This window comes from Lithobates pipiens, unplaced genomic scaffold, assembly GCF_037356315.1.
Source record: "Lithobates pipiens isolate NorthernLeopardFrog02 unplaced genomic scaffold, aLitPip1_a1.2 Scaffold_16, whole genome shotgun sequence".
In the NCBI taxonomy this organism is placed as follows: Eukaryota; Metazoa; Chordata; class Amphibia; order Anura; family Ranidae; genus Lithobates; species Lithobates pipiens.
Window position 1 is genome coordinate 264,205,046 of NW_027507748.1, and position 26,515 is coordinate 264,231,560.

At 43.4% G+C, this 26,515-nt stretch overlaps 1 protein-coding gene across 1 annotated transcript in view; it reads right to left on the minus strand.

Moving 5' to 3' along the window:
• Positions 1-26,515, minus strand: part of LOC143984136 (uncharacterized) — a 128,085-nt gene that overhangs the window by 99,117 nt on the left and 2,453 nt on the right. The window contains exon 2 of the mRNA XM_077484447.1: positions 930-1,005. Within this exon, the coding sequence (XP_077340573.1) occupies positions 930-980 (51 nt within the window). The 5' untranslated portion in view covers positions 981-1,005. The remainder of the gene's footprint in view (positions 1-929; positions 1,006-26,515) is intronic.

Below are 26,515 nucleotides of genomic sequence, written 5' to 3' on the forward strand. Positions count from 1 at the left end.
AGCCACCAGCCAAATCTAAGGATTGGTAGGTTTCAATATAAACATTTTATTGTTTTTGGGTTTAATCATACCTCCCAACTTTTTGATATATGAACAAAGTACACCTATTAGCAAAAGTATGTAGGGCATTGGACATGCCGCCTAAGACCCATTTCACATTGGGTCGCTTTGTAGGTGCTACAGTGCTAAAAATAGCTCCTGCAAAGCACCCTGAAAGCCCCTGCTGTGTCTCCAGTGTGAAAGCCCAAGGGCTTTCACACTGGAGCGGTAAGCTGGCAGGACAGTAAAAAAAAAAAAAAAAAAAAAAAGTCCTGCTAGCAGCATCTTTGGAGCGGTGAAATCAATGGGGCAGAGCTGCTATACTGCCGGCATAGCGCTGCTGCAGCAGGGCTTTGCGGTGGTTTTAACCCTTTCTCGGCCGCTGGGGGGGTAAAAGCGGCCTGCTAGCGGGCGAATAGCACTGCGAAATTGGTGGTAAAGCGCTGCTAAAAAAGGGGCCTTAAAGGAAAATTTCTTCCCAATCACCCAGGAAGCAATCAGATATGCCCTTAAATCAATAATCTCAGGAGTTATGTTATTACCTATAAAATCTACTTAGCTGGCCAGAACTAGTTCTTAGGTTTTCCTTCTGGCTTTTATTCTTATACATCATCTCTCTCTTATCTTATTTTTTTCTCTTGCTCAAGTTTGCACTGTGCCCCACCAACTTTGGACTCTAGGAATCACATTTGTAAATGTGGAGCAATGGACTAAAAATATACCATAAAATGTAGGCTGAGAGTATAACCAAGAGAAAATAGCAATAACTGCTCTGTTATAAATCAGACCCATAGTGTACTTGAACCTTCACAATAATTTAAGTATTTGTGTGGTATTTTTATTCATATAACTTGTGAGGAATGTCTGCAACATGTACTAAGAACACTTACATCTCTCCGATGTCTTTGATGCCAACCCCTGTCTCCACCACGATGATACATTTCTTACAAACCAGGCCAGCTTAACCTAAAATGTAAAAAGTAAAAAAGTTAATACACAGGACCTAAAATTTGTTTGCTTTTTCATTCTGAAGTTACCCGAAGGTTTCTTATTGGTTGCTATCCACATTTTTTGCATTATAGAGCAACTATTTGAGGCCTTACAAAAACATTTATACAAAAATGGATGCTCCTGGGCTTAAAGGATAAGTTTATTTTATTTCCATAAAAATATGTGAATTAAGTTTATCCCCCCCCCCCACAGGAGCACCCTGCGATGAGCGATTTGCTGCTGCAATGTCTGCACCCTGTGATCAGCGATTTGCTGCTGCAATGTCAGGCTTCTGCAGGCATGTCCTCGAGATTCTAACCATACCTCCGTATGGGCTGTCAAAAAGCTAAAGGTCTTGTGAATGGACTTGTGAGGAAGACTGGAAGGATTGGATGGAGTGTATGGTGGAAGGATAGGAAGGGGAATGAATGGAGTGTATGTATGTAGGAGGGTATGATTTTCAGGGGGAAAAACTCTATTGGAATTCACACAGGAAGGGGAAGAACCACATAGTTACAAGTGTGAGAGAAGACACACGAACACAAGTTTCTGGGATAACCATTTTAGTTCAGGGAAGAGGTAAAAAGGGCAGCCACTAAGAAAAGAGGAGGGAAATCCCTGAAGCACTCCAGGGGGTTAAAGATATACTCCTGGAATATTCGGGGGATGAGGGATTCATCTAAGAAGCGGGCAATTTTTTCAATGGCCAAGGCAGGTGGGGTTAAAATACTCTGCCTGCAGGAAACACACCTGGAGAGGGAGACTATATGCACATTAAGAGCCGGTTCACACAGGGGTGACACGACTTTCAGGACGACTTTGTGAGGCAACTTGGAGACAACTTGAACACGACTTAGACACGACCTGGGGAGACTTACAACACGACTTTAAGTCGCCCCAGGCCAGGCGACTTTTGCCGTGGCCAATCAGAGAATGAGCTCTGAAGGGGGAACTCCATGGCAAATAAAAAAAAAAAAAAATGGCATGGGTTCCCCCTCCGAGAGCATACCAGGCCACTTTTTTTTTTTTTTTTTACAAGCGGTGGCCCGGTCTTCTGTCGCCGCTGCCGCTGTCGCCGTCTTCTGTTCTCTTCAGGAGATGTTGCCTCATCGCTGTCTCTGCTCACAATGACAGGGACATGGCATGCGGCGACTTATATAGGGACATCACGGATGATGTCCCCGCCCAATTATGATGTCACAGTCCCAGAGGATGCTGGGACTGTGACATCATAATGGGCAGGGACATCATCCGGCGATGTCCCTATATAAGTCGCCGCAGGCCGCGTGTTCTGTCATAGTGAGCGGAGACAGCGACGAGGCAACATCTCCTGAAGAGAAGAACAGAAGGCGGCAGCGGCGACAGAAGACTGGGCCACCACTTGTAAAAGAGCTAGAAGAAGGCCCGGCAAGAAGAACCGAAGAGGGGGACAAGACCCCCGAAGTCGGAAGAAGACCCCCAGGCGGCGGCGAAGAAGAAAGCCGGGCTCCTCCGCTAGCAAAAAAAAAGAGCAGAAGATAGCGGAGGAGTCCGGCAAGAAGACCCCCGAAGACGGAAGACCCCCAGAGCTGTGCAATAAACTATTTTAACACTTGTGTGTTTTTTTTTTTTTTTTTTACATTTTTTTTTTTCGCAGGTGAATGGGTAGGGGGTACATTCACATAGGGTGGGGGGCTGGGATCTGGGGGCCCCCTTATTAAAGGGGGCTCCCGGATTCCGATAAGCTGTCCGGGTAGCATGCTGGGATAAGGGTCTGGTATGGATCTGGGAGGGACCCCCACGCCGTTTTTTTTCGGCGTAGGGGGTTCCCATTAGAATCCATACCAGACCTAAGGGCCTGGTATGCTCTCGGAGGGGGAACCCACGCCAATTTTTTTAAATAAATTTAGCATGGAGTTCCCTCTTGAGAGCTGATAATTCCATGAGAGTCGCCTCCGTATAGACGGAGATCCGACTTGTAGGCGACCTCCATTGAAATCAACGGGTACCAGTCGCCTACAAGTCGGATTGAAGTAGTACATGAACCTTTTCTGAAGTCCGAGCGACTTCAGTAGTGTGCATTAAGACAGCTCTCATTCACTTACATTGATTTTTACATGTTGTCCAACATGAGGCGACTAGGGGCGTCCTGAAGTCGGATCTGAGTCGCCCCTGTGTGACCCGGCTCTGAGGCATAGGAACTACTGGGTGCAATACCATTGTATTTACACCTCCTACTCAAGGGGAGTAAGCACTCTGGTGGATTTGGGGGTGGCTTTTTCCTACAGGCAGAGTAAGATGAAAGGTAGATATGTTTTTCTTTTTTGCATAATAGAGGATAGGTTGTGCATTTTGGCTAATGTTTATATCCCCCCCACCCTTTGGCATAGAAATTTTGAATCTAATGGAGATTATGGATAAGCTAGAAATACCGGTGATGGTGGCAGGAGACTTTAACATGACTATGGATAAAAACATGCATAAGTTTTCCTCTGGGACCCCCTCTGGTGGTACATCCAGCAGCCCGCTCTGTCAGTTTTGCGGGAAGATAGGACTTGTGGATGTCTGGAGGAGGTGGTACCCGGATGTAAAACAGTACTCCAGCCACCTTAAGATGCATTCTACCTTCTCTAGAATAGATCTTGTGCTCTGTAATGAAGATGCCTTGAATATGATGTAAGTAGTAAGGTATGAATTGAGGAGTCTCTCAGATCACTCACCCAAGGTCTTTTCAGTAAAAATAGGGAATAGCTATAGAATGAGTGATTGGAGGATAAACCCCTACTGTCTGGAATGGATTGAAGATTCAGGGAAAATAACAGCCAGCCTGGAGGAATTTATAGAATAAAAATGCACAGTCAGCCTTGGTGGGGGTGATTTGGGACACCCTGAAGGAGTTTCTTCAGAGGGTACTAATCCAGTAAATTTCAGGTTAAGAAACAAAATTAAAAAAAGATTATTGCACTGGAGAATGCTAGACAAGCAGAAAGGCGATACATGGCAGATCCAACACCGCTTTAGGTATGGGGAGTGGTTGGGGAGAAGGGAAGAATATAGGAAGCAGGTCTTGACTAAAGCAGAGAACAGGATGCTATTTCAAAAATAGTTTTTTTGGGTAGGGAGCGAGTGGGGAGAATCCTGGCTTTGATATAACCAGGGCAAACGCACCATCTTCCATTATACTGGCCATAAGGATCGAGGGAGGCAGGATTACTAGGTCAGTCTAAGAAATAGTGAATGAATTTAAAAATTATTATAAAAGCTTGTATAGTACATCACATATAAAAGCCCCCCCCACTCAAGCGAGCAGGAGCACCCTTTCATAAGGCTTTAGTATTCCGTTTTGTGGGTTACCTCTTTTGAAAAAAAAAAAAAGGGAACTTTTCCCATTAGAAATGCTTTGGATATACTTATCCAGCTTGTCTAACCACTTGCTTACTGGGCACTTAAACCCCCCTCCTGCCCAGACCAATTTTCAGCTTTCAGCGCTGATGCACTTTGAATGACAATTGCGCGGGCATACAACACTGTACCCAAATGAAATTTTTATCATTTTTTTTCCCCACAAATAGAGCTTTCTTTTGGTATTTAAATACAGCTGGGAGTTTTATTTTTTTGCTAAACAAACAAAAAAAAGATGCAAAAATAAAATCATGTTTAACCTCTTGAGATCCGCGCTATAGCCGAATGACGGCTACAGCGCGGACCTGCTTTGCCGGGACTACGTCTATTGACGTCGTCCCGTGCTCGAGCAGCCTGCGCACCCCCTGAGGGGCGCGCGCGGCGCGCTCTGTGATCGGCGAGTCTATGAGACTCGCCTGATCACGGATCCGAGCAAGGGGTCGATCCCGACCCCTTACCACGTGATCAGCTGTCAGCCAATGACAGCTGATCATGTGATACAACGGAGCCGGTAATCAGCTATTTTTCCTCCTCGTGCTGACAGCGCGAGGAGAGAAAAAAAAAAGCCGATCACCGGCGGCCACGATCGGGACATCAGTCCCAATCACGGCCAGCGTATAAGTGCCCACCTGCATCCTGCCAGTAACCCCCAGATGATTAAAAAAGTGCCACACAGCAGTGCCACCCATCAGTGCCCATAGTGCCACCCAGCAGTGCCCACAGTGCCATACATCAGTGCCCACAATCTGCCTCAAAAACATTGCTGCACCTCAGTGCCACCCATCAGTGCCATCAGTGGTACCCATCAGTGCCCCTTAGTGCCACCCATCGGTGCCCATCTTTGCCCATCAGTGCCGCCTTATCTGTGCCCATCAGTACTGTCTTATCTGTGCCTATCGGTGCCACCTTATCTGTGCCTATCGGTGCCACCTTATCTGTGCCTATCAGTGCCCACCAGTGCCGCCTATCAGTGCCCACCAGTGCCGCCTATCAGTGCCCACCAGTGCCGCCTATCAGTGCCCACCAGTGCCGCCTCATCAGCGCATTTCAATGAAGGAGAAAAAATTACCTGTTTGCAAAATTTTATAACAAACTATTAAACATGATTTTTTTTTTATTTTGCATTATTTTTTGTTTGTTTAGCAAAAAATAAAACTCCCATCTGTAATTAAATATCACCAAAAGAAAGCTCTATTTGTGGGGGAAAAAAATGATAAAAATTTCATTTGGGTATGGTTTTGTATGCCCGCGCAATTGTCAAAGTGCATCAGCGCTGAAAGCTGAAAATTGGTCTGGGCAGGAGGGGGGTTTAAGTGCCCAGTAAGCAAGTGGTTAATAGTTTGTTATAAAATTTTGCAAACAGGTAATTTTTCTCCTTCATTGAAGTGCGCTGATGACGCGGCACTGATAGGCTGCACTGGTGGGCACTGATAGGCACAGATAAGGTGGCACCGATAAGGCAGTACTGATGGGCACAGATAAGGCGGCACTGATGGGCACAGATAAGATGGCATGGATGGGTGGCACGGATATGTGGCACTGGGGTGCAGAACCGTTGAGGCAGATTCTGGGAACTGATGGGGGCACTGCTGGGTGGCACTATGGGCACTGCTGTGTGGCACTATGGGCACTGCTGTGTGGCACTGACGGGGGCACTTATTTATTAATGAGGTGGCACTGGCAGGGGGCAGGTGGGCACTGGCAGGGCTGGCCGTGATCGGGACTGATGTCCCGATCACGGCCGCCGGTGATCGGCTCTTTTTATAATAATATATTATAGCCGATTACCGGCTCCGTTGTATCACATGATCAGCTGTCATTAGCTGACAGCTGATCACGTGGTAAGGGGGTCGGGATCGACCCCTTGCTTGGATCCGTGATCAGGCAAGTCTCATAGAATCGCCGATCACAGAGCGCAGGCCGTCCCAATAGACGTCGTCCCAGCAAAGGAGGTTCTAGTGATTAAATAACCGTTCCCCATAAAAAGGGAAACTGGCCAAGAACTTTTTGTATGACGCTTTGGCTGACCATCTTTCAACCATAGGATTCTATGCACATATATCAGTCTTAGCATGAGCCGTGAGACCTGGAGAATAGAATCTTTCATAGCGATAACTGTAAAACAGAATAACCCGATGGATTCTTAAGACTCTCTTCTGGCCCTTTGTCCAGCAGCGGATTGAATATTAAGTTCATAATTTTCAGCGGTAGGGGGTGTGACCGGTAGCAGATGAGGCAGCAGGTGTGCATGCTGATGTGAGAGGTATGAAAGAGTGAAAATGTTATCCCCCCTCCCTCCCTCTTTACCCTCCCTGCAATCAATGTCCCTATGGACGGACGGACGCTGGAGCCGCCTGTGAGATACAGCCTATGGTAGGCACACAGCGGCAGGACATGCCGACATGCTGAGAGCGGTGGTGGAGATCAGCATATCCTCTTTTCCCTCTGCTATCATCTGAGGAGCGGACGACGGCAGTGGCTGGGGAAGTCAGCGGCGGTGAGAGCGGCTTTGACTGGAGTGGATGGTGGGGATGTGAGAGGTGTGTCTCTCTCCCCCCCCCCCCGTTTCGTTCTGAAACTCCAAGTACAGCTCTGTATCCTGGATGGGAGACTAAGTGTGTGGAGAGCTCACTCCCCTACTCAATGGAATCCCTCGGACTGCAGCTCGGCGGCTTGGTGAGTTAAGATTAATCTACTTTTGTGGAAGGAGAGGGAAGGAGGCAGTAAAGAGAGTGTCTCACCCTTCTTAATGTTTTTTTATAACAAAAACTGGTGTAATCCAGAATGCCGAACTGTGAGGTGCATTGTTTTTTGCATATGGACAGATGGGATTGTGACTGAACCCATCTAGGTTCTGACAGAAAAATAAACACTCAGTCTTAGCCTGAAATAAGCACTAAAGCACTTTTGCAAAAATCACTGTGGGGATATCCCAGAAAACTGAACTGTGAGGAGAAATTCCTTTTTTACTGGCTTTTTTTTTTTGACTGATGGTGTTGGAGCCCTATTAGGTGCTGACAGTATCCGAAAATGTGCCGAAAATATAATTTAGCTCCTGTATTTATTGGCTTATAACACTCACTTTTTCACCATGAAAATTGGGTGCAAATAGCGTGAGCGTGTTATACGCCAATACTACGATTTTAGATGCCTTGGAGGGGACAGGGAGGGGCGCAGGTCAAGCATCATCAGATTACATACAGTGAGAATCTCCTGTTTACTTGGCGGCCTCTGTAATAGGAAGTACTGTCTCCTGGGCCACCATTGGACCACTGTTCTGTCTATCAAAGGGGATTCTCAGTGTATGCAATTTGTCAGTGCTCGTCCCGCCCCCCTCCCTGTTCCCTCTAGGCTGCAGATGGGCATCGATTACACTGCACTGGTGGCAATGGTGAGGCTGCTGCATTGATGGCACTTGTGAGGCTGCAGATGGGCCTTGATCAGGCCGCATTGATGGCAATGGTGAGGATGCAGATGGGCACTGACTTATTTTGGTTCAAAGCTCCTTATTTAAAATGTACGTTTTTTTTTCCTGAAACTTCCCTCTTAAAGCGGGGTTCAACCCTAAAGTGGAACTTCTGCTCATCGGAACCCACCCCCCTCCGGTGTCACAGTTTGCACCTTTCAGGGGAGAGGGGGGTGCAGATACCTGTCTAAGACAGGTATTTGCACCCACTTCTGGGCATAGACTCCCACAGGAGTCTATGTCTCTTCCTATCCCGGCGCGCTGTCTGTTGGGACACACAAGGGTCCCAGAGACAGTGCAGACCATTCCTATTGCGCTGCGCGACTAGCGCATGCGCAGTAGGGAACCGGGAAGTGAAGCCGCAACGCTTCACTTCCTGATTCCCTCACCTACAATGGTGGCGGCAGCAGCCGAGAGATCGATCGCCCTCGGTGCAGACATCGCTGGATCCTGGGACAGGTAAGTGTCCATTTATTGAAAGTCAGCAGGTGCAGTATTTGTAGCTGCTGGCTTTTAAATTTTTATTTATTTTTTTACAGTGAAATCCCCCTTTAAAATGAATGTGCGTGTTATACGCCGATAAATATGGTAAGCACAAAATCGCTTTTGTAAAACATTGTGAAGGCTAACCCCAGAAAGCTGAACTGCAAGGTGTAATTTTTTCTTTTTTTCCCCACACTGGCTGGTTGGATTGATGGTGGTGGAACCCCCGATAAGGGGCTGATAGAAAAATAGTTATTAAATGATAAAAACACCGGACTCTAAAAAAAAAAAAAAAAAAAAATTATATATATATATATATATATATATATATATATATATATATATATATATATATATATATATATATATATATATATATATATATATATATATAGCAGCGGATCGCCCCAGAGACATTCTAGTGAGATTTCAAAAATATATAGAGAAAAAGCTGAAATTTGGGGTAAAATGAGGGGAAGACCCCCTGTAAAATATGAAGGGATGGAGCTTCAAATTTTTACAGATCTCGCACCTGAAACACTTGCTAGGCAACGAATCCTCAAACCACTCTTAGAACAATGAACATCAAGAATAACTGTGGATTCCCGGCATGCCTGATAGGCTATAGGGTATAAAAATGGTAGATCCGCAAGATTAAGATTCCCTGAAGATCTCCAGGAATTCTGCAATAAATTGGACCTACAAGTCCCAGAGATACCAGGATGGTTAGAGGGAGAAAATATCAGGAGGGGGTGCGGTTTGAGAATGGCAACCAGTGTATGTCCAGCCCATATCCCCAACCGGGCCCGGAGTGGACCGGGGGGGGGGGGGGGGGGGGCTGGGGGAGTGGGAGTAGGGGACAAAGGTCAGTGTATTACCTCAAGGGAAAAATACCAAAATCTGTGGAAATGAAGTTCAAATCCATCTATGGATTAGGGGCCAGAGGGGGCCTGGGAGGGGTGGGGAGGGAGGGAGAGATACCTCTCAAATTAGGTACAGCATTTACTATGGAAGAATATAATTAAGTTTTTGGCATACAATATTCACGGATTTAATACACCAACTAAGCGTCAAAACATTCTCAAGGAGTTAAAACGATATGGGGCAGAAGCTGTATTCCTGCAAGAGACTCAAAATGTCAAATTATTTTCTAGAGATTTCCCAACATGGTACTATGCTGATTCATCAACAAAGAGAGCCAAGGGGGTGGCAATTGGGTTAGCCGCAGGGGTAAGGTTCAAATTGGAGGAAAGGATGACTGACCCTGAAGGCAGAAATGGAATGTACTTTGGCAGACATCTATGCCCCCAATAAGAACCCAATAAAATATATGAAAGAGGAAATGGGGAAGTTGATGGATTTTAAGAAAGGTAATGTAATAATGGCGGGAGACCTGAATTTTTGTTTGGAACCTGAAATGGATAGTACGTCCCCTGTGCAGAAGACTAGAAATAGATCATTAAAAATTATTAAACAGAAAATGTATCAACACCAGATATTAGACGTGTTGAGGATTATGCATCCTAAAAACGCTTAATTATACTTTTTACTCCCCTGTACACGGGACATACACCAGAATTGACTACATAATGGTAGACCATAAAGCATTAGAGTGGGTAACTGAATCAAATATAAATATCAACGCTATCTGATCACTCCCCCGTGACCATGAAAATGAAAAATAACAGGAATACAAAGATCTCCCTATAACTGGAGATTAAATTAAGCATTAAAGAGGAAGTAAACCCTGATGAGTTTACTTCCTCTTTCATTCCCTGCAAAGGTAAAGCATAATGGACTACTGTGCATCGCATAGTAGTCCATTATGTGTCACTTACCTGACACAGGAGCCAGCGAAGTCTCCGCTGTCCCCTGTAGTCCGGTGCATCCATCTTCTCGTTGGGTCTCGCTGCTCCGCCGCTGTCATTCGGCGAAGCCGCGCTGACGTCACTCCCGCGCATTCGCACGGGAGCCGCCACTCGTGGCATATCGCCGTTGACCGTGGCGTGCTCAGTGCGCCGCTGTCTACGGCGCAAGCGGTGCCTGTCTTTCGGCAAATATCTCCTAAACCGTGTAGGTTTAGGAGATATTTCTTGGACCTACAGGTAAGCCTTAATCTAGGCTTACCTGTAGGTCAAAGTTGGTTGTAACGGTTTACAACCACTTTAATACAAGATAAGAAAGATGCAGAAACAGTCCGAAAAGGAGATAGAAAATGATTTCCTGATCAATGGGGAAATAAACCGAACATCTAGCTAGAACATTAAAGAAAAAAAAAATTTAAAAAAGAAAATAAATTAAATAGAAAAGATTAAAAATAAAAACAGGGGGGAATGGAATATAAGACAAAAAGCAAATAGCGGAGGTGTTCATAACCTACTATGAGGCTTTGTACTCAGTTAAGGTCAACATGAAAAAATTGAGATTATATATATATATATATATATATATATATATATATATATATATATATATATATATATATATATATATATATATATATATATATATATATATATATATATATATAGGGAAAATAGAAAAGTTTTTAGAAAGAGCAAGGCTACCCCAAATATCTGAGAGTGACAGGGACATGTTAGGCCTCATGCACACGAGACGCAGGTGAAAACGCTGCTCAAAAAAAAGCTGAAACGCGCGTTTTGCCGCGTTTGCGTTTATAAAGATAACATCATGTAGACCCTCCCCAAGCTCTCAAAAGCATGTTTTTTTTTTGCTCTTGATGAGACAGCAACGTCATTGCAAATTTTGTGAGAGGTCCAGAGTCAGAGCTCATCGATATTGGACCCATCCGTTGATGGGACAGCGAATGTCCATTGGATATTTCACAAACATGTATGTGCAGCTGCGTACCTACCCCGACAAGTTTTTTTTTAATTTTAGCTGGATGTCCATTGTCACATTTGATCTGCTCTTACAAAAAGTACGACCTGGTCTGACATTCATGGACACCAATATGAGAAACAGTGTGTCACCAGAGGAATGTCTGTTGGTAACGATCAGGTATGTGTATATATTTATAAAATATATTTATCTATAGATGTACAGATGAATTTTTTTCTCTGTCCTTTATTTAAAAAAAAAAATAATGTCTATTTATAGCAAATTATCCAATTTTTTAAATATCTAAAATTTTCTTGTGGCAATTTTTAACATGTTTTCATTATTTCTCATATAAAACAATATTAAAATAGTTAATTATCTATTAATCTTAATATATGTTTTTATTCATTTTTTCTAGTTTCAAAATTGTTTTATTTAAAAGCAAATCTATGTTAATTAGATTTTTTATAATTGTTTTAAATTTATTTGGCCAATTTTTTAATATATTTTTATCATGAAATATGTACTGATTAATATATTTTAATTCTTTGCTGCTGTATATGGTAGTATAATATTTTTTAATGCCTTATTAAAATATCCAGAATCCTAACCATTCATCCTAACCCTAACCCCTAACACTAACCCTACCCCTAACAGCTAACCCTATCCCTATCCCTTACACTAACCCTAAACAACCCTAAACAATAACCCTAACGGATAACCACTTACCATAACACCCAACCCTAATGAGCAAATTACATTGCCGCAGATGGTCACAGTTGACTGAGGCCATGTATCTCTGATGCAGAAAAGTGCATGATTAGATATGTTGTAGTACTAGATACACAGTGTCTGCATACCGAATTTGGGGCCCCCTATCTCTGGGTCACTTGGTGATAGGAACCCCAAATTTGGATATGTTGTTTGGGGTTCCTGGCAATAAATGGCCCCAAGATATGGGCCCCAAAGTCGGGTCACAAAATGTCGTGTTCCTTCACAAAATTGTGTTCCTTTAAAAATGCATATAAACGCAAACGCGGCTAAACGCGGGTGGCGCGTTTAGCATCTGAAACGTGGAAATTTTTGCGTCTGAACCCATTTTTTTGCTTCTGGAAAGACGAGGTTAAATGTAACTGCATAAAAACGGCAAAAAACGAGACTGTGCATGGACACATAGGATAACATTGAATGAGTTCAGGGGCAGTTGAAAAAAGCGTCCAACTGCATCTGAACACGCGTTTAACTGCGTCTCATGTGCATGAGGCCTTAGACAAACCCATAACTGAAGAGGAAATTAAGAAAGCATTACAAGAATCTGCCCCAGGTAAAAGCCCTGGCCCAGACAGGTTTCCTACATTTTACCTAAAAAAAGTATGGGGAGATATTGGTTCCAAGGCTTTGTCAATACATGAATGGACTGGGGGCTGGATATGAAATGAGCAGAGAGGCCCTGTTGGCATCAATAACCGTTACCTTGAAGGAGGGGAAAGATGGAACAATGTGTTCAAACTATAGACACTAAACACTGACACAAAATTATATGCAAAGGTCTTGGCAACAAGGATGAAGGATTTGATTAAATATTTGGTTCACCCTGATCAGGTTAGGTTTATCCCTGGGAGGGATAATGGAATGAGAACATTGCTCCTTCTCCAAAAAATAAAAAATGGTGGGTCCCCAGGTCTATTCCTGTCGATAGATGCCGAAAAAGCCTTTGACAGGGTGGACTGGGGACTCATGATAAAAAACACTGGACTTTATGGGATTGGGCCCAAGAATGATTCAGTGGATCAAAGTATTACATAAACAACCGAACGCAGCTATAAAGATTAATGGGGAGTTAACCCCTCCTTCGAAATGAAAAATGGAACAACACAGGGGTGACTTTTTGTACTGCCCCTGGAACCCCTCCTTGCAAGGATTCAATCCAATCCAGATACAGGAGGTATCCAGATTGGGGATGAGGAGAACAAAGTGGTGGTTTTGCCGACAATTTGTTGTTCTACATATCCAATCCTAGGATAATAATGCCAAATCTACTTAAAATATTAAAACAATATGGAGAAATCAAACTTTAAAATTAATCTTAATAAATCTGAGATCTTAAGTATAAATGTAAGAAAACAGGAAGAGCAGTGTCTGCAAAAAGATTTCCAGTTTCCATGGAGGAGGGAGGGATTAAAATAACAGGAATACAAAGTAGGAGTAAAGTTGGCATCTTCCTTGAAGAAAATATATAAAAAACTATATTCCCTTATTATATGAAATAAAAAAATGGTATCAAGACCCCTCTCCTGGATTGGGCGAATCAACTCAGTGAAGATGGTTTTGCTGCCAAAGATTACTTATAAGTTTCAAATGTTGCCCATTGCACTACCGTCCTATTACTTCCAAGTAGAACTGCACAAATCTGGCCAAAATGATAATCACAATTTTTTTGCTTAGAATAAAAATATCACGATTCTCTCGATTTAAAGTCTTTCACATTATACAAAAAATAAAAAAAGTAAAAATGGCCTAACTTTACTGTTTTTTTTTTTTTATTCATTAAATTCATTGAAAAAAAAATTGCATTTGAAAAGACCACTGCGCAAATACAGTGCGACATAAAATATTGCAATAACCACCATTTTATTCTCAGGGTGTCCACTAAATATCTATATAATGTTTGGGGGTTCTAAGTAATTTTCTAGCAAACAACACATTTTTTAGTTGAAACCAGCAAATGTCAGAAAAAGGTTTAGTGTTTAAGTGGTTAAAAAAATTTCACACACACAGTCTATTCCATTGACAAATTGTTACAAATGTTTATACTTCAGTTCAACTGATAAAGAAGGTTGTGATTCTTGGCAGACTGCCTGGTTTCTCTCTTACTTTCTTTTGAGGGCTGTGGCTTCAGAAGAGCAGAGAGAATTCCTTGCATAGAAAGAATTGTGAAACACTTCAGTCAAGATCGCGATAACAATTCTTGATGATTAATTGTGCAGCTCTACTTCCAAGTTTTAAAAACGATCATAGTGAGATTAATTTGTCAAAAAAAACAAAAAAAAACAAGAATTCCATTAGCCACCCTTAAGCCTCATACACACGATCGGACTTTGTACAAACTTTCCCGTGGATTTTTGTACAAAGGGCATCGGCTGAGAACTTGTATTGCATACACACGGCAGTACTTTTTCAGCCAACTTTCACCAAATCACGTGGTTTTTCTGCTCTTTGCCGCCACCTTTGGTCAACTTCTGTATTGTTGTCTGATCTTTTGCATTGGTTCTGAGCATGCGCGTTTGTACTTTGTACAAAAGTCCTATGGTTTTCTGTACACACGATCAGACTTTGCTCCATAGGACTTTTGTTGCCAGAAAGTTTGTTCGTTCGCACAGCCAACAAAAGTCTGATGAAAATTGAAAAAGTTTGTCCGATGGAGCGTAGACATGGTTGGATGTTGCCTTAAAACAGCTAATTTGCATGTTTGTTGTCAAAAAGTCTGATCGTGTGTATGGGCCTTTAGACAGGGGAAAAAAAACAAGGGGGATTAGCGGTACCTGATGTTAAAAAACATTGCTATGCTGTGGTGTTGTCACGAGTGGTGGAGTGGGCGAGGGAGAAAAGTGAAAAACAATGGGTTAAAATATAAAACAACATGTGTGGAGCAAGTTTAAACAATATAATATGGAATCCCTCAGAATATAGGGCATTAGGAGATAATGCACATGAAATGACACGGAATGCACTTAAAATATGGGACTTGGTTCACAAACAAGGTAAATGGGAATATAATTTGCCTTTAATTTTTTTGAAAGACAAACGATTTAATTTTACACCAAGGAAAAGGAATATAGGTGGGAATTGTATAAAAAGATAATGCACAATTAAGAAAGGGAAAATAAATACATTTTTTGAGTATTTAATGGTGATAAACGAAAGGAGCTACCTCCAGTTGAAGAATTTTGTCTAGAATCCGCCCCAACCAATAAGAACAGGGGAGGATTTAACGCCATTAGAAAGGCTATGCATAGCTGGATGTGCAAAAAGGTATATCTCTAGGATATACAAAATACTATTTGTAGATGAGGAACCGGAAGTACTGCCATTCCTAAAAAAAAAAAAATATAGCTGAGGTCACTTAATTATAAAAATAAGACTGGGAGGATTTTGAAACACATAGCTCCGCTATAGATATCAAAACGGCTCAAATGAATTAGAAATCTTTAACAAGGTGGTATGCAGCACCAGATAAACTGAGCAAATATCAACCGGAGAAATCCTAGAAATGTTGGAGAGGCTGCAAGGTCACAGGAACAATGGCCCAACTGTGGTGAACCTGTCCCAAAATCAAAAACGATTGGAAGGAAATTCTACAACTAATTACGGGAAAAGAAGTATTAGAAGATCCATGGACATGTATATTTCATGGAGTAGTGGGTTCAGAGAAGCAATATAGGGAATCACTATTACCAACTAGGCGAAAAAGTCTTATACCAAAGAGATGGCAGGAGGAAGGAAGCCCTAAAATCCGGGACTGGGTTATTGCATTTGACGGGACACATAATATGGAGGGCTTAAGATTCAATAGAGTGGAGAAAAGAGGAGAGGACAGAAAAGTGGGTGTGTTGGCAGGAATTTAAGAAGTCGTGGAGGTATTTCGAGGTTATGACCACTGGAGTCTAGTCTAGAGGGAATAAGCAGTTACAAAGAAATAGAAAACAGAATTCACTGAGGAGAGAGGTGGGTGGAAAGGTGGGGGGGATATAATGTATTGATTAGAGGAGCTGTGATGAGCAGTTCGATGTATAATTTTTTATATTGCGTGAGGTTTGGATAAAATAATTAAAAAAATAAAAATAAATAAATAAGGGAAAAGAAAAGAAAAGGAATAGGCAAAACAAATTTTTAAGTTCTGTATGTCTAGCAATTTTGTAGAACACAAAACAGTCACATTGGTCAAAGCCAAAGTTGTAACAAAGCCACCCTGTAAAGTAGCAATGGAAATCACAAAATCTTAAAGTCGCACAAGTGTGAATGAGGCCTTATTTCACTTATGAACCTAGTTGGCAATATGTGGTGCCTACTTTCTTCCCGATACTGTACTCTTAGTTTTAGTTGCCTTTTTTGTTATGGAATGCACACTTTGTTTGGATTTGCTTACAGAGTCCACTTCCTTTCTTTTTTTTTTCTTCATATTTTTAATTACCTATGTTGGCATTACTCTCCTTTCCATTTGACCTATAGGCCTCTTTCACACTGCTGGCACCCGGGTGTAGCGCCGCTTTACCGTTGCTTTAGCGGTGCTATTCAGCTACTAACGGGGGGATTAACACCCGCTAGCAGAAGAGAAAGGGTTAAAACCACCGCAAAGTGCTGCTACAAGAGCGCTATAGCCGCGCTGCCCCACGGATTTCAATGGGCAGGAGTATACACCGCTCCAAAGATGCTGCTAGCAGGACTTAAATATATAAATATATATATAATATAATATATAAATTATTGGCACTTGCATGCGGCGGTACGTTTTTGTGCAGTGTGGAAAAACACAAGATTTTGCACATGTTCCTGCACTACATGTGTTTGTATGCCTGTGTTTTATTTTGTTTTCCACATAAAAATAAAGTACCTAGGAGTAGTCAGAACTAGGGATGAGCCTCATGTTTAACTCGAACATTGGGTGCTCGCGGCAAACACGTTTTTTTAACCACTTGACAACTGGGCACTTAAAGTGGTTGTAAACCCCTACAAACAACTTTGACCTACAGGTAAGCCTAGATTAAGGCCTCATGCACACGAGACGCAGTTAAACGCGTGTTCAGAGGCAGTTGGACACTTTTTTCAACTGCTCCTGAACTCATTCAATGTTATCCTATGTATCCATGCACACAGTCTCGTTTTTTGCCGTTTTTATGCAGTTGCGTTTAACCTCGTTTTTCCAGAAGCAAAAAAATGGGTTCAGACGCAAAAGTTTCCACGTTTCAGACGCAAAACGCGGCAAAACGCGGCTGCCGCGTTTTCGTTTATAAGCGTTTTTAAAGGTGACCTTTTTTTTTACATTAAAAATCTCAAAAATGATTGCAAATGATGAAAAACCATTCGAAAAATATTTTAAACAATTGCAATTGCAAGTGGACAATCCACAACTTGTGGCAAGTGACATGGCAGGTGGCAAGTGACGTGGCAAGTGGACAATCCACAACTTGTGGCAAGTAACATGGCAGGTGGCAAGTGATGTGGCAAGTGGACAATCCACAACTTGTGACAAGTGACGTGGCAGGTGAAGTGGCAAGTGACGGGGAAAGTGGACAATCCACAACTTGTGGCAGGTGACGTGGCAAGTGACCTGGCAGGTGACGTGGCAAGTGACCTGGCAGGTGACGTGGCAAGTGGAAAATCCACAACTTGTGGCAGGTGACGTGGCAAGTGACGTGGCAAGTGGACAATCCACTTGTGGCAGGGGACGTGGCAAGTGACGTGGCAAGTGGACAATCCACTTGTGGCAGGGGACGTGGCAAGTGACGTGGCAAGTGGACAATCCACAACTTGTGGCAGGTGACGTGGCAAGTGACCTGGCAGGTGACGTGGCAAGTGACCTGGCAGGTGACGTGGCAAGTGGAAAATCCACAACTTGTGGCAGGTGACGTGGCAAGTGGACAATCCACTTGTGGCAGGGGACGTGGCAAGTGACGTGGCAAGTGGACAATCCACAACTTGTGTCAGGTGACGTGGCAAGTGACGTGGCAAGTGGACAATCCACAACTTGTGTCAGGTGACGTGGCAAGTGACGTGGCAAGTGGACAATCCACAACTTGTGTCAGGTGACGTGGCAAGTGACGTGGCAAGTGGACAATCCACAACTTGTGTCAGGTGACGTGGCAAGTGACGTGGCAAGTGGACAATCCACAACTTGTGTCAGGTGACGTGGCAAGTGACGTGGCAAGTGGACAATCCACAACTTGTGTCAGGTGACGTGGCAAGTGACGTGGCAAGTGGACAATCCACAACTTGTGTCAGGTGACGTGGCAAGTGACGTGGCAAGTAGACAATCCACAACTTGTGTCAGGTGACGTGGCAAGTGACGTGGCAAGTGGACAATCCACAACTTGTGTCAGGTGACGTGGCAAGTGGAAAATCCACAACTTGTGTCAGGTGATGTGGCAAGTGGACAATCCACTTGTGGCAGGTGACGTGGCAGGGGACGTGGCAAGTGACGTGGCAAGTGGACAATCCACAACTTATGGCAGGTGACGTGGCAGGTGACGTGGAAAGTGATGTGGCAAGTGGACAATCCACAACTTGTGGCAGGTGATGTGGCAAGTGGACAATCCACAACTTGTGGCAGGTGATGTGGCAGGTGACGTGGAAAGTGGTGTGGCAAGTGGACAATCCACAACTTGTGGCTGGTGACGTGGCAAGTGGACAATCCACAACTTGTGGCAGGTGGCATGGCAGGTGACGTGGAAAGTGGACAATCCACGTCTTGTGGCAAGTGACGTGGCAGGTGATGTGGCAAGTGACGTTGCAAGTGGACAATCCACAACTTGTGGCAGGTGACGTGGCAGGTGATGTGGCAAGTGACGTGGCAGCTGACGTGGCAAGTGGACAATCCAAAACTTGTGGCAGGTGATGTGGCAAGTGACGTGGCAGGTGACGTGGCAGGTGACGTGGCAAGTGACGTGGCAAGTGGACAATCCACAACCTGTGGCAGGTGACGTGGCAAGTGACGTGGCAGGTGATGTGGCAAGTCACGTGGCAAGTGGAAATCCACAACTTGTGGCAGGTGATGTGGCTGGTGACGTGGCAAGTGGACAATCCACATCTTGTTGGCAAGTGACGTGGCAGGTGATGTGGCAAGTGGACAATCCCCAACTTGTGGAAAGTGACGTGGCAGGTGACATGGCAAGTGGACAATCCACAACTTGTGGCAGGTGACGTGGCAAGTGATGTGGCAAGTGACGTGGCAAGTAGACAATCCACAACTTGTGGCAGGTGATGTGGCAAGTGACGTGGCAGGTGATGTGGCAAGTCACGTGGCAAGTGGACAATCCACAACTTGTGGCAGGTGATGTGGCTGGTGACGTGGCAAGTGGACAATCCACAACTTGTGGCAGGTGACGTGGAAAGTGGACAATCCACATCTCGTGGCAAGTGACGTGGCAGGTGATGTGGCAAGTGACGTGGCAAGTGGACAATCCACAACTTGTGGCAGGTTACGTGGCAGGTGATGTGGCAAGTGGACAATCCCCAACTTGTGGCAAGTGACGTGGCAAATGGACAATCCAAAACTTGAGGCAGGTGACGTGGCAAGTGACGTGGCAGGTGATGTGGCAAGTCACGTGGCAAGTGGACAATCCACAATTTGTGGCAGGTGACATGGCAGTTGGACAATCCACAACTTGTGGCAGATGACGTGGCAAGTGATGTGGCAAGTCACGTGGCAAGTGGACAATCCACAACTTGTGGCAGGTGCCGTGGCAAGTGACACGCTAAATACAAGTACACTGCAGCTCTCACAGCTGCTGCTACTCACTCTGGTCTCACAAAGTTGCTGAAATAGTTAATAATACAGTTTTTTGAGCTGGGGAGGGTCTATGATGTTAGCTTAACTAAACGCTTCTAGACGCAAACGCGGTAAAAAGCAGTAAAACGCCGCTAAATCGCGGTAAAAAAAATCGCGGCAAAACGCGCGTTTCTAAACGCCGGTTTCAGCTTTTAAAAACATGTGTCCAGCAGAGTTTGCATCTGCGTCTCGTGTGCATGAAGCCTAAGGCTTACCTGTAGGTCCATAAAATATCTCCTAAACCTATACGGTTTAGGAGATATTTACAAAAAGACAGGCACCGCTGTCTATGGTGCATGCGCCGTAGACAACGGTGAGCAGGCGCACTCAGCATGCCACTGCTAATGGCGATATGCTGTTAGTGGCGGCTCCCATGCGCATGAGAGGGAGAGACGTCATCGCTGCTCCGCCGCTGTGATTGGCCAGAGCAGTGATACCCGGAAGAAGATGGACGCTCCGTGCTACAGGGGACAGCGGTGACATCGCATTATCCTTTGCAGGGAGACAAAGAGGAAGTAAACCCATCAGGGTTTAACTTCCTCTTTAAACCCCCCCCCCCCCCACATGACCAGACCAATTTTCAGATTTCAGTGCTCTCACACTTTGAATGACAATTACTCAGTCATGTAATACTGTACCCAAATTAATTTTTGGTCCTTTAGTTTTTCCTGCAAATAGAGCTTTCTTTTGGTGGTATTTGATCACCTCTGGGTTTTTTATTTTTTGCGCTATAAATGAAAAAAAGACCGAAAATTTTGAAAAAAAAATAATGAATTTTTCTTAGTTTCTGTGATAAAATTTTGCAAATTATTAATTTTTTTCTTCATAAATTTTGGCCACAATTTATACTACATATCTTTGGTAAAAATAACCCAAATGAGTGGATATTATTTGCTCTTTGAGAAAGTTAGAGACTCTACAAGCTGTGGTGCAAATCATAAATTGATCACACCTAATGTACTGGTGGCCTATCATTTCTTGCGACCAGAACATGCAAGATGCATGGTGAGGTTTTTGATGTCATTTTTTCCCACAATTCTTTGCAAAATGAAGATTTTATTTTATTTCCACAAAATTGTCATTGTAATAGGTTATTTCTCTCCCATGGCATGTGTATACCACAAATGACATCCCAAAATACATTCTGCTACTCCTCCTGAGTATTACAATACCACATGTGTGGGACTTTCACAGCCTGGCCACATAGAGAGGCCCAACATGCAGGGAGCGCCGTCACACGTTCTAAGAGCATAAATTACACATCTAACTTGCCGACTACCTATTTTTTGAAGGCCCTGGAGCACCAGGACAATGACACATGACACTGATGTGGCACTGATGACAGATGGCACCAATACATGGCACTGATGACACACGGCACTAATATGTGGCACTGAAGACAGATCGAGTGCCAAGGGACACGGCCAACACAGAACTTAATAAACAAGAGGACGTCCTCCTGGCAATTGGCGTCCGTGCTGTAGCCGTCTTGTGATTGCGGCTGTAATGAATTGTCAGGTCTCGGCAATATAGATAAAGGCATGGGTTCTCCCCCTAGTCCATTACCAGGCCCTTCAGATCTGGTATGGACTTTAGGGGAACCCTGTACCAAAATATAATTTATATATATATATATATATATATATATATATATATATATATATATATATATATATATATATATATATATATATATATATTCTCCCCAAAATAAAATTACCCGCACACGAAACCAGGCAGGAAACGAAGGGGGGGGGAGAGAAAGAGCGCGCCAGCTTTGGGGGGGGGGGGGGGGGCGCAACTCCAAAGCACCCTCTCCATGTTGAGGGCATGTGGCCTGGTACTTTTCCTGTGGCCTGCAAGGTTGTGTGCACAGATAAGGGTCTGGTATGGATTTTGGGGGGTCCCCCTATGCCTTTTTTTTCCAATTTGGCACAGGGTTCCCCTTAATATTCATACCAAACCTGAAGGGCCCGATATGGATTTTGTGGAGACCCCATGCAATTCCCCCCCCCCCCCCATTTTTCAGGGTCCCCCTTAATATTCATACCAGACCCAAAAGGATGAAAATTCATTACAGCCCCAATCAGTTTTAAATGACTTTTTTTTCCCCTTTAGAAGTGTCATTTTGTTGTAGTACTGTTCTAAAAAGGAAAAAGGCACGATATTTAAAGGAATATTTCATTTTTATTTTTTCACTTTAAGCATTATTAAAAATCACTGCTCCTGAAAAAAAAGTCAGTCTTTAAAAAACTGTTTTTTGCATTGATACATGTCCCCTGGGGCAGGACCCATAGAATTTAATGGTGTTCGTCCAAATTTGCTGCCTGTTTGCAAGTTCTGGTGCGAACCAAATGGGGGGGGGGGGGTATGTTCGGTCCATCCTTAGTCAGAACATTGCATGCATTTTCTAGGAGTACCAATTTAACTACTTGCTGCCGGCCACGGTACATTTACGTCATCCAGCCTGTTCCGGGTCAGGGCCGTTACTTAACGACCAGGCCTTTTTCTGACATTTGTTGTTTACAAGTCTATATTTTTGCTAGAAAATGAAGTAGAGCCCCCAAACATCTATATGTTTTAGCAGGTACCCTAGAGAATATCGTTTTATGTGACACTGTATTTATTTGTGCAGCAGTCTTTCAAACGAAAAAAAAAAAAAAAAAAAAAAATTTCATGAATAAAAAAAAAAAACAATTAAAAATAAAAGCAATAAACCCAAAAAACATGTCAGGCTTTAAAATTGCATAAGCTCGACAAACTACAGTACTTAATCTCCATAGGCTACAACTTAAACATTTTTACAGGTTACATGTTTAGAGTTACAGATGAGGTCAAGCGACAGAATTATTGCTCTCGCTCCGAAGATCGCGGCAATACCTCACATGTATAGCTTGAACACCATTTACATATGTGAGCGCAACTTGCATACGATTCTGCTTCTCCAGCAAGATCGGAGGGACGGGGCGCTTTCAATTTATTAATTGCTGCTTAAAAGCTTAAAGCTGCTTAAAGTGGTTGTAAACCCTTACAAACAACTTTGACCTACAGGTAAGCCTAGATTAAGGCTTACCTGTAGGTCCAAGAAATATCTCCTAAACCTACACGGTTTAGGAGATATTTGCCAAAAGACAGGCACCGATGAGCGCGCCGCTGTCAACAGCGATATGCCACGAGTAGTGGCTCCCGTGCGCATGCGCGGGAGTGACGCCATCACGTCTTTGTCGAATGACAGCGGCGGAGCAGCGAGACCCACCGAGAAGATGGATGCTCCAGACTACAGGGGACAGCGGTGACTTCGCTGGCTCCTGTGTCAGGTAAGTGACACATAATGGACTACGATGCGATGCATAGTAGTTCATTATGCTTTACCTTTGCAGGGAATCAAAGAGGAAGTAAACCCATCAGGGTTTACTTCCTCTTTAAATGACAATTGTGAAGGCATGCTATACAGTACCCAAACAGAATATTTATAATTTTGTTACCACAAATAGAGCTTTCTTTTGGTGGTATTTGATCACCTCTGCGTTTTTTTATTTTTTGCTAAACAAATTGGAAAAAAAAAAAAAAAAAAAAAAAATTTTGAAGAAAATTTTTTTTCTTTTACTTTTGTTTCTGTTATAAAATTTTGTAAATATGGCACTGACGGGTGGCACTGATATGCGTCACTGATATGCGTCACTGAAAGGCTACACTGATGGGTACTTAAGGGTGGCACTGATAGGTATCAAGCTGGCATCACTAATGGCACTGGCAGGCATTGGGGATGGGCACTGAATGGCAGCTGCCTGGGTACTGATTGCCATTTCCCTAGTGGTCTAGGGTGGCATACCTGGTGGTCCAGTGTGGCTGCCATCCCTGGTGGCATCTTGGGTGGGCATCCAAGGGGGGGGGGGGCTGCGCTGATAAACAATCAGAACCGCATTTGACAGTGGACGGATGGCAAGTGGTTAACCTCCTCCCGCCCGCCCTATAGCCGAATGACGGCCTTAGAGCGGGCGGCTTCCTTCGCCTGGACGGCGGGCGGCTTCCTTCCCTGGATGGCCTTGTGTTTACTTCCGCAATGCCCCAGTGCCAGCCCCATCTGCCTCCAGTGCCATCTGCCTCCAGTGCCACATGTCGTCAGTGCCACGTGGGGTCACTTTGTGGGCATTTCCATTGTCCTGGTGCTCCAGGGCCTTCAAAACTAATAGGTGGTTGAGAAATAAGATGTGTAATTTATGCTCCTAGAATGCCTGATGGTGCCATTTCAATATTGGGCCTCTGTATGTGGCCAGGCTGTGTAAAAGTCTCACACATTTGGTATCGTTATACTCAGGAGGAGTAGTTGAACGTATTTTGGGGTGTCATTTTTGCTATGTACATGCTATGTGTTGGAAATCTTATAAATGGACAACTTTGCGTAAAAAAAATGCGTTTTCATTTTATTTTCCACATTTTCCCAAAACTTCTGGAAAAAAAATGAACCATTCAAACAACTCATTATGCCTCATAGATTATACGTTGGGGTGTTAGCTTTCCAAAATGGGGTCACTTTGTGGGCATTTCCATTGTTCTGGTGCTCCAGGGCCTTCAAAACTGTAATAGGTGGTTGAGAAATGAAATGTGTAATTTATGCTCCTAGAACGCCTGATGGTGCTATTTCAATATTGGGCCTCTGTATGTGGCCAGGCTGTGTAAAAGTCTCACACGTGTGGTATCGTAATACTCAGAAGGAGTAGCAGAACGTATTTTGGGGTGTCATTTGTGGTATACACATGCCATGTGAGAGAAATAACCTATTACATTGAAAATTTTGTGAGAAAAAAAAAAAATATTTTGCAAAGAATTGTGGGAAAAAGATGACAACATCAAAAACCTCACCATGCATCTTAGTAAATACCTTGGAATGTCTACTTCAAAAAAAGGGGTCATTTGGGGGGTATTTGTACTTTCCTGACTTGTTCGGGTCGCAAGAAATGAGATAGGCCACCAGTACATCAGGTGTGATCAATTTTGTGCGATTCGCACCACAGATTGTAGACTCTCTAACTTTCACAAAGACCAAATAATATCCACTAATTTGGGTTATTTTTACCAAAGATATGTAGCAGTATAAATTGTGGCCAAAATTTATGAAAAAAAAATTATAATTTGCAAAATTTTATCACAGAAACAAAGAAATATGCGTTTTTTCAAAATTTTCGGTCTTTTTTCATTTATAGCGCAAAAAATAAAAACCCCAGGAGGTGATCAAATACCACCAAAAGAAAGCTCTATTTGTGGGAAAAAAAGGACACAAAATTCATTTGGGTACAGTGTTGCATGACTGAGTAATTGTCATTCAAAGTGTGAGAGCACCAAAAGCTGAAAATTGGTCTGGTCAGGAAGGGTGTTTAAGTGCCCAGTAGGCAAGTGGTTAAGAACGTTTCGTTTGATTTTCTAATCGTTAGTGGGGTCAAATCGGTGTTAGTTTTCAACCACAGTGACGGGAAAATTTAGAAATAGAAAACTTCTTGCTGAAAAGAATTTTCAGACAGTGTATGTGGTTTTCGTTCAGAAATTACATTCATTTTAAAAACAGAATGCTAAAAACAAGTGAAGATTTCAAACATTCTTTCATTCAGTGAATGTACAAAGATTTTTCATATGAATATTCTCGTCTGAAAATTGATCTATGTGGCCAGCCTAAGGCTCGGTACATACCTATGCAGTTTGCTTTTGATCTGTTTCTGCAACACGTTTCGATTTTTGCGCACGTAATTTTGCTGCGATTAGCGTTTTTGCCTTTTTTTGGGCAGATTAAAAAAAAACACAAATTGCTGCAAAAACGCATAACATGCTTTTCTGCAGCTTCTCCTATGAAGTATATTGAACCAAAAAAAGCACAGTTTTGCTTTGAAAAAAGTCCTTGACCCTTTCCAAATATGCAGCAGCTGAAAAAAAGCATAGATGTGAACGTTAAGTGAACTGTAGTGCGTTTCTGCAAAAAGCACCAAAAAACACAGCAAAACAAAGCCTAAGGGCCGGTTCACACTGCGAGCCGCGGCGAGGCGTCTCCGACTTCCTCGCCGCGACTTGCAGGGGGGGTCAGCGGCGACTTGCAGAGGACTTCTGCATAGAAGTCAATGCAAGTCGCCCCCGAAGTAGCCCCGAAGTAGTACAGGAACCTTTTTTCTGAGTCGGAGCGACTCGAGTCGCTCCTCTCAGAACGGTTCCATAGCACTGAATGGGGGCGACTTGCGGGAGCGAGGCGAGGCGAGCCGTGTCGCCTCGCGTCGCAGTGTGAAGACGTATAGTAACATATAATGGGCTTAAATAAATAAATGTAGCCCTTTATAGTAAATAAAGAGCAAATCAATGCTTGACTGCACAATTCAATGTTGCATGATTGCACAGTTGCCAGTTATGCCTGGCACACGATGAGAAAATCCGACGAGTTATTGTCCATTTTTTTTTTGTATTCTTTCAGTTTCAAGCATGCACGGTCTTGGTCACACATTTTTTTTTTTACGGACGAATACTGTACTGATTAACCACATCCCTCTTAGCCTACAGCAAAATGACAGCTGGGTGGTGGTCCCGTTCCGACTGGACGTCATATGACATCCTTCAGAATGAGCGGTGGGGGCATGCAGTAGTGCGGTGTGCATTTCTGATCGCAGTAAAGAGCCTATGACATAGGCTCTTTACCACGTGATCAGCAGTGTCCAATCACAGCGTAACTAAGACGTGCCAGTTATCGGCATTCTATTCATGCTAACAGGGGGTTAGCAGAGGAAAGCTGATAA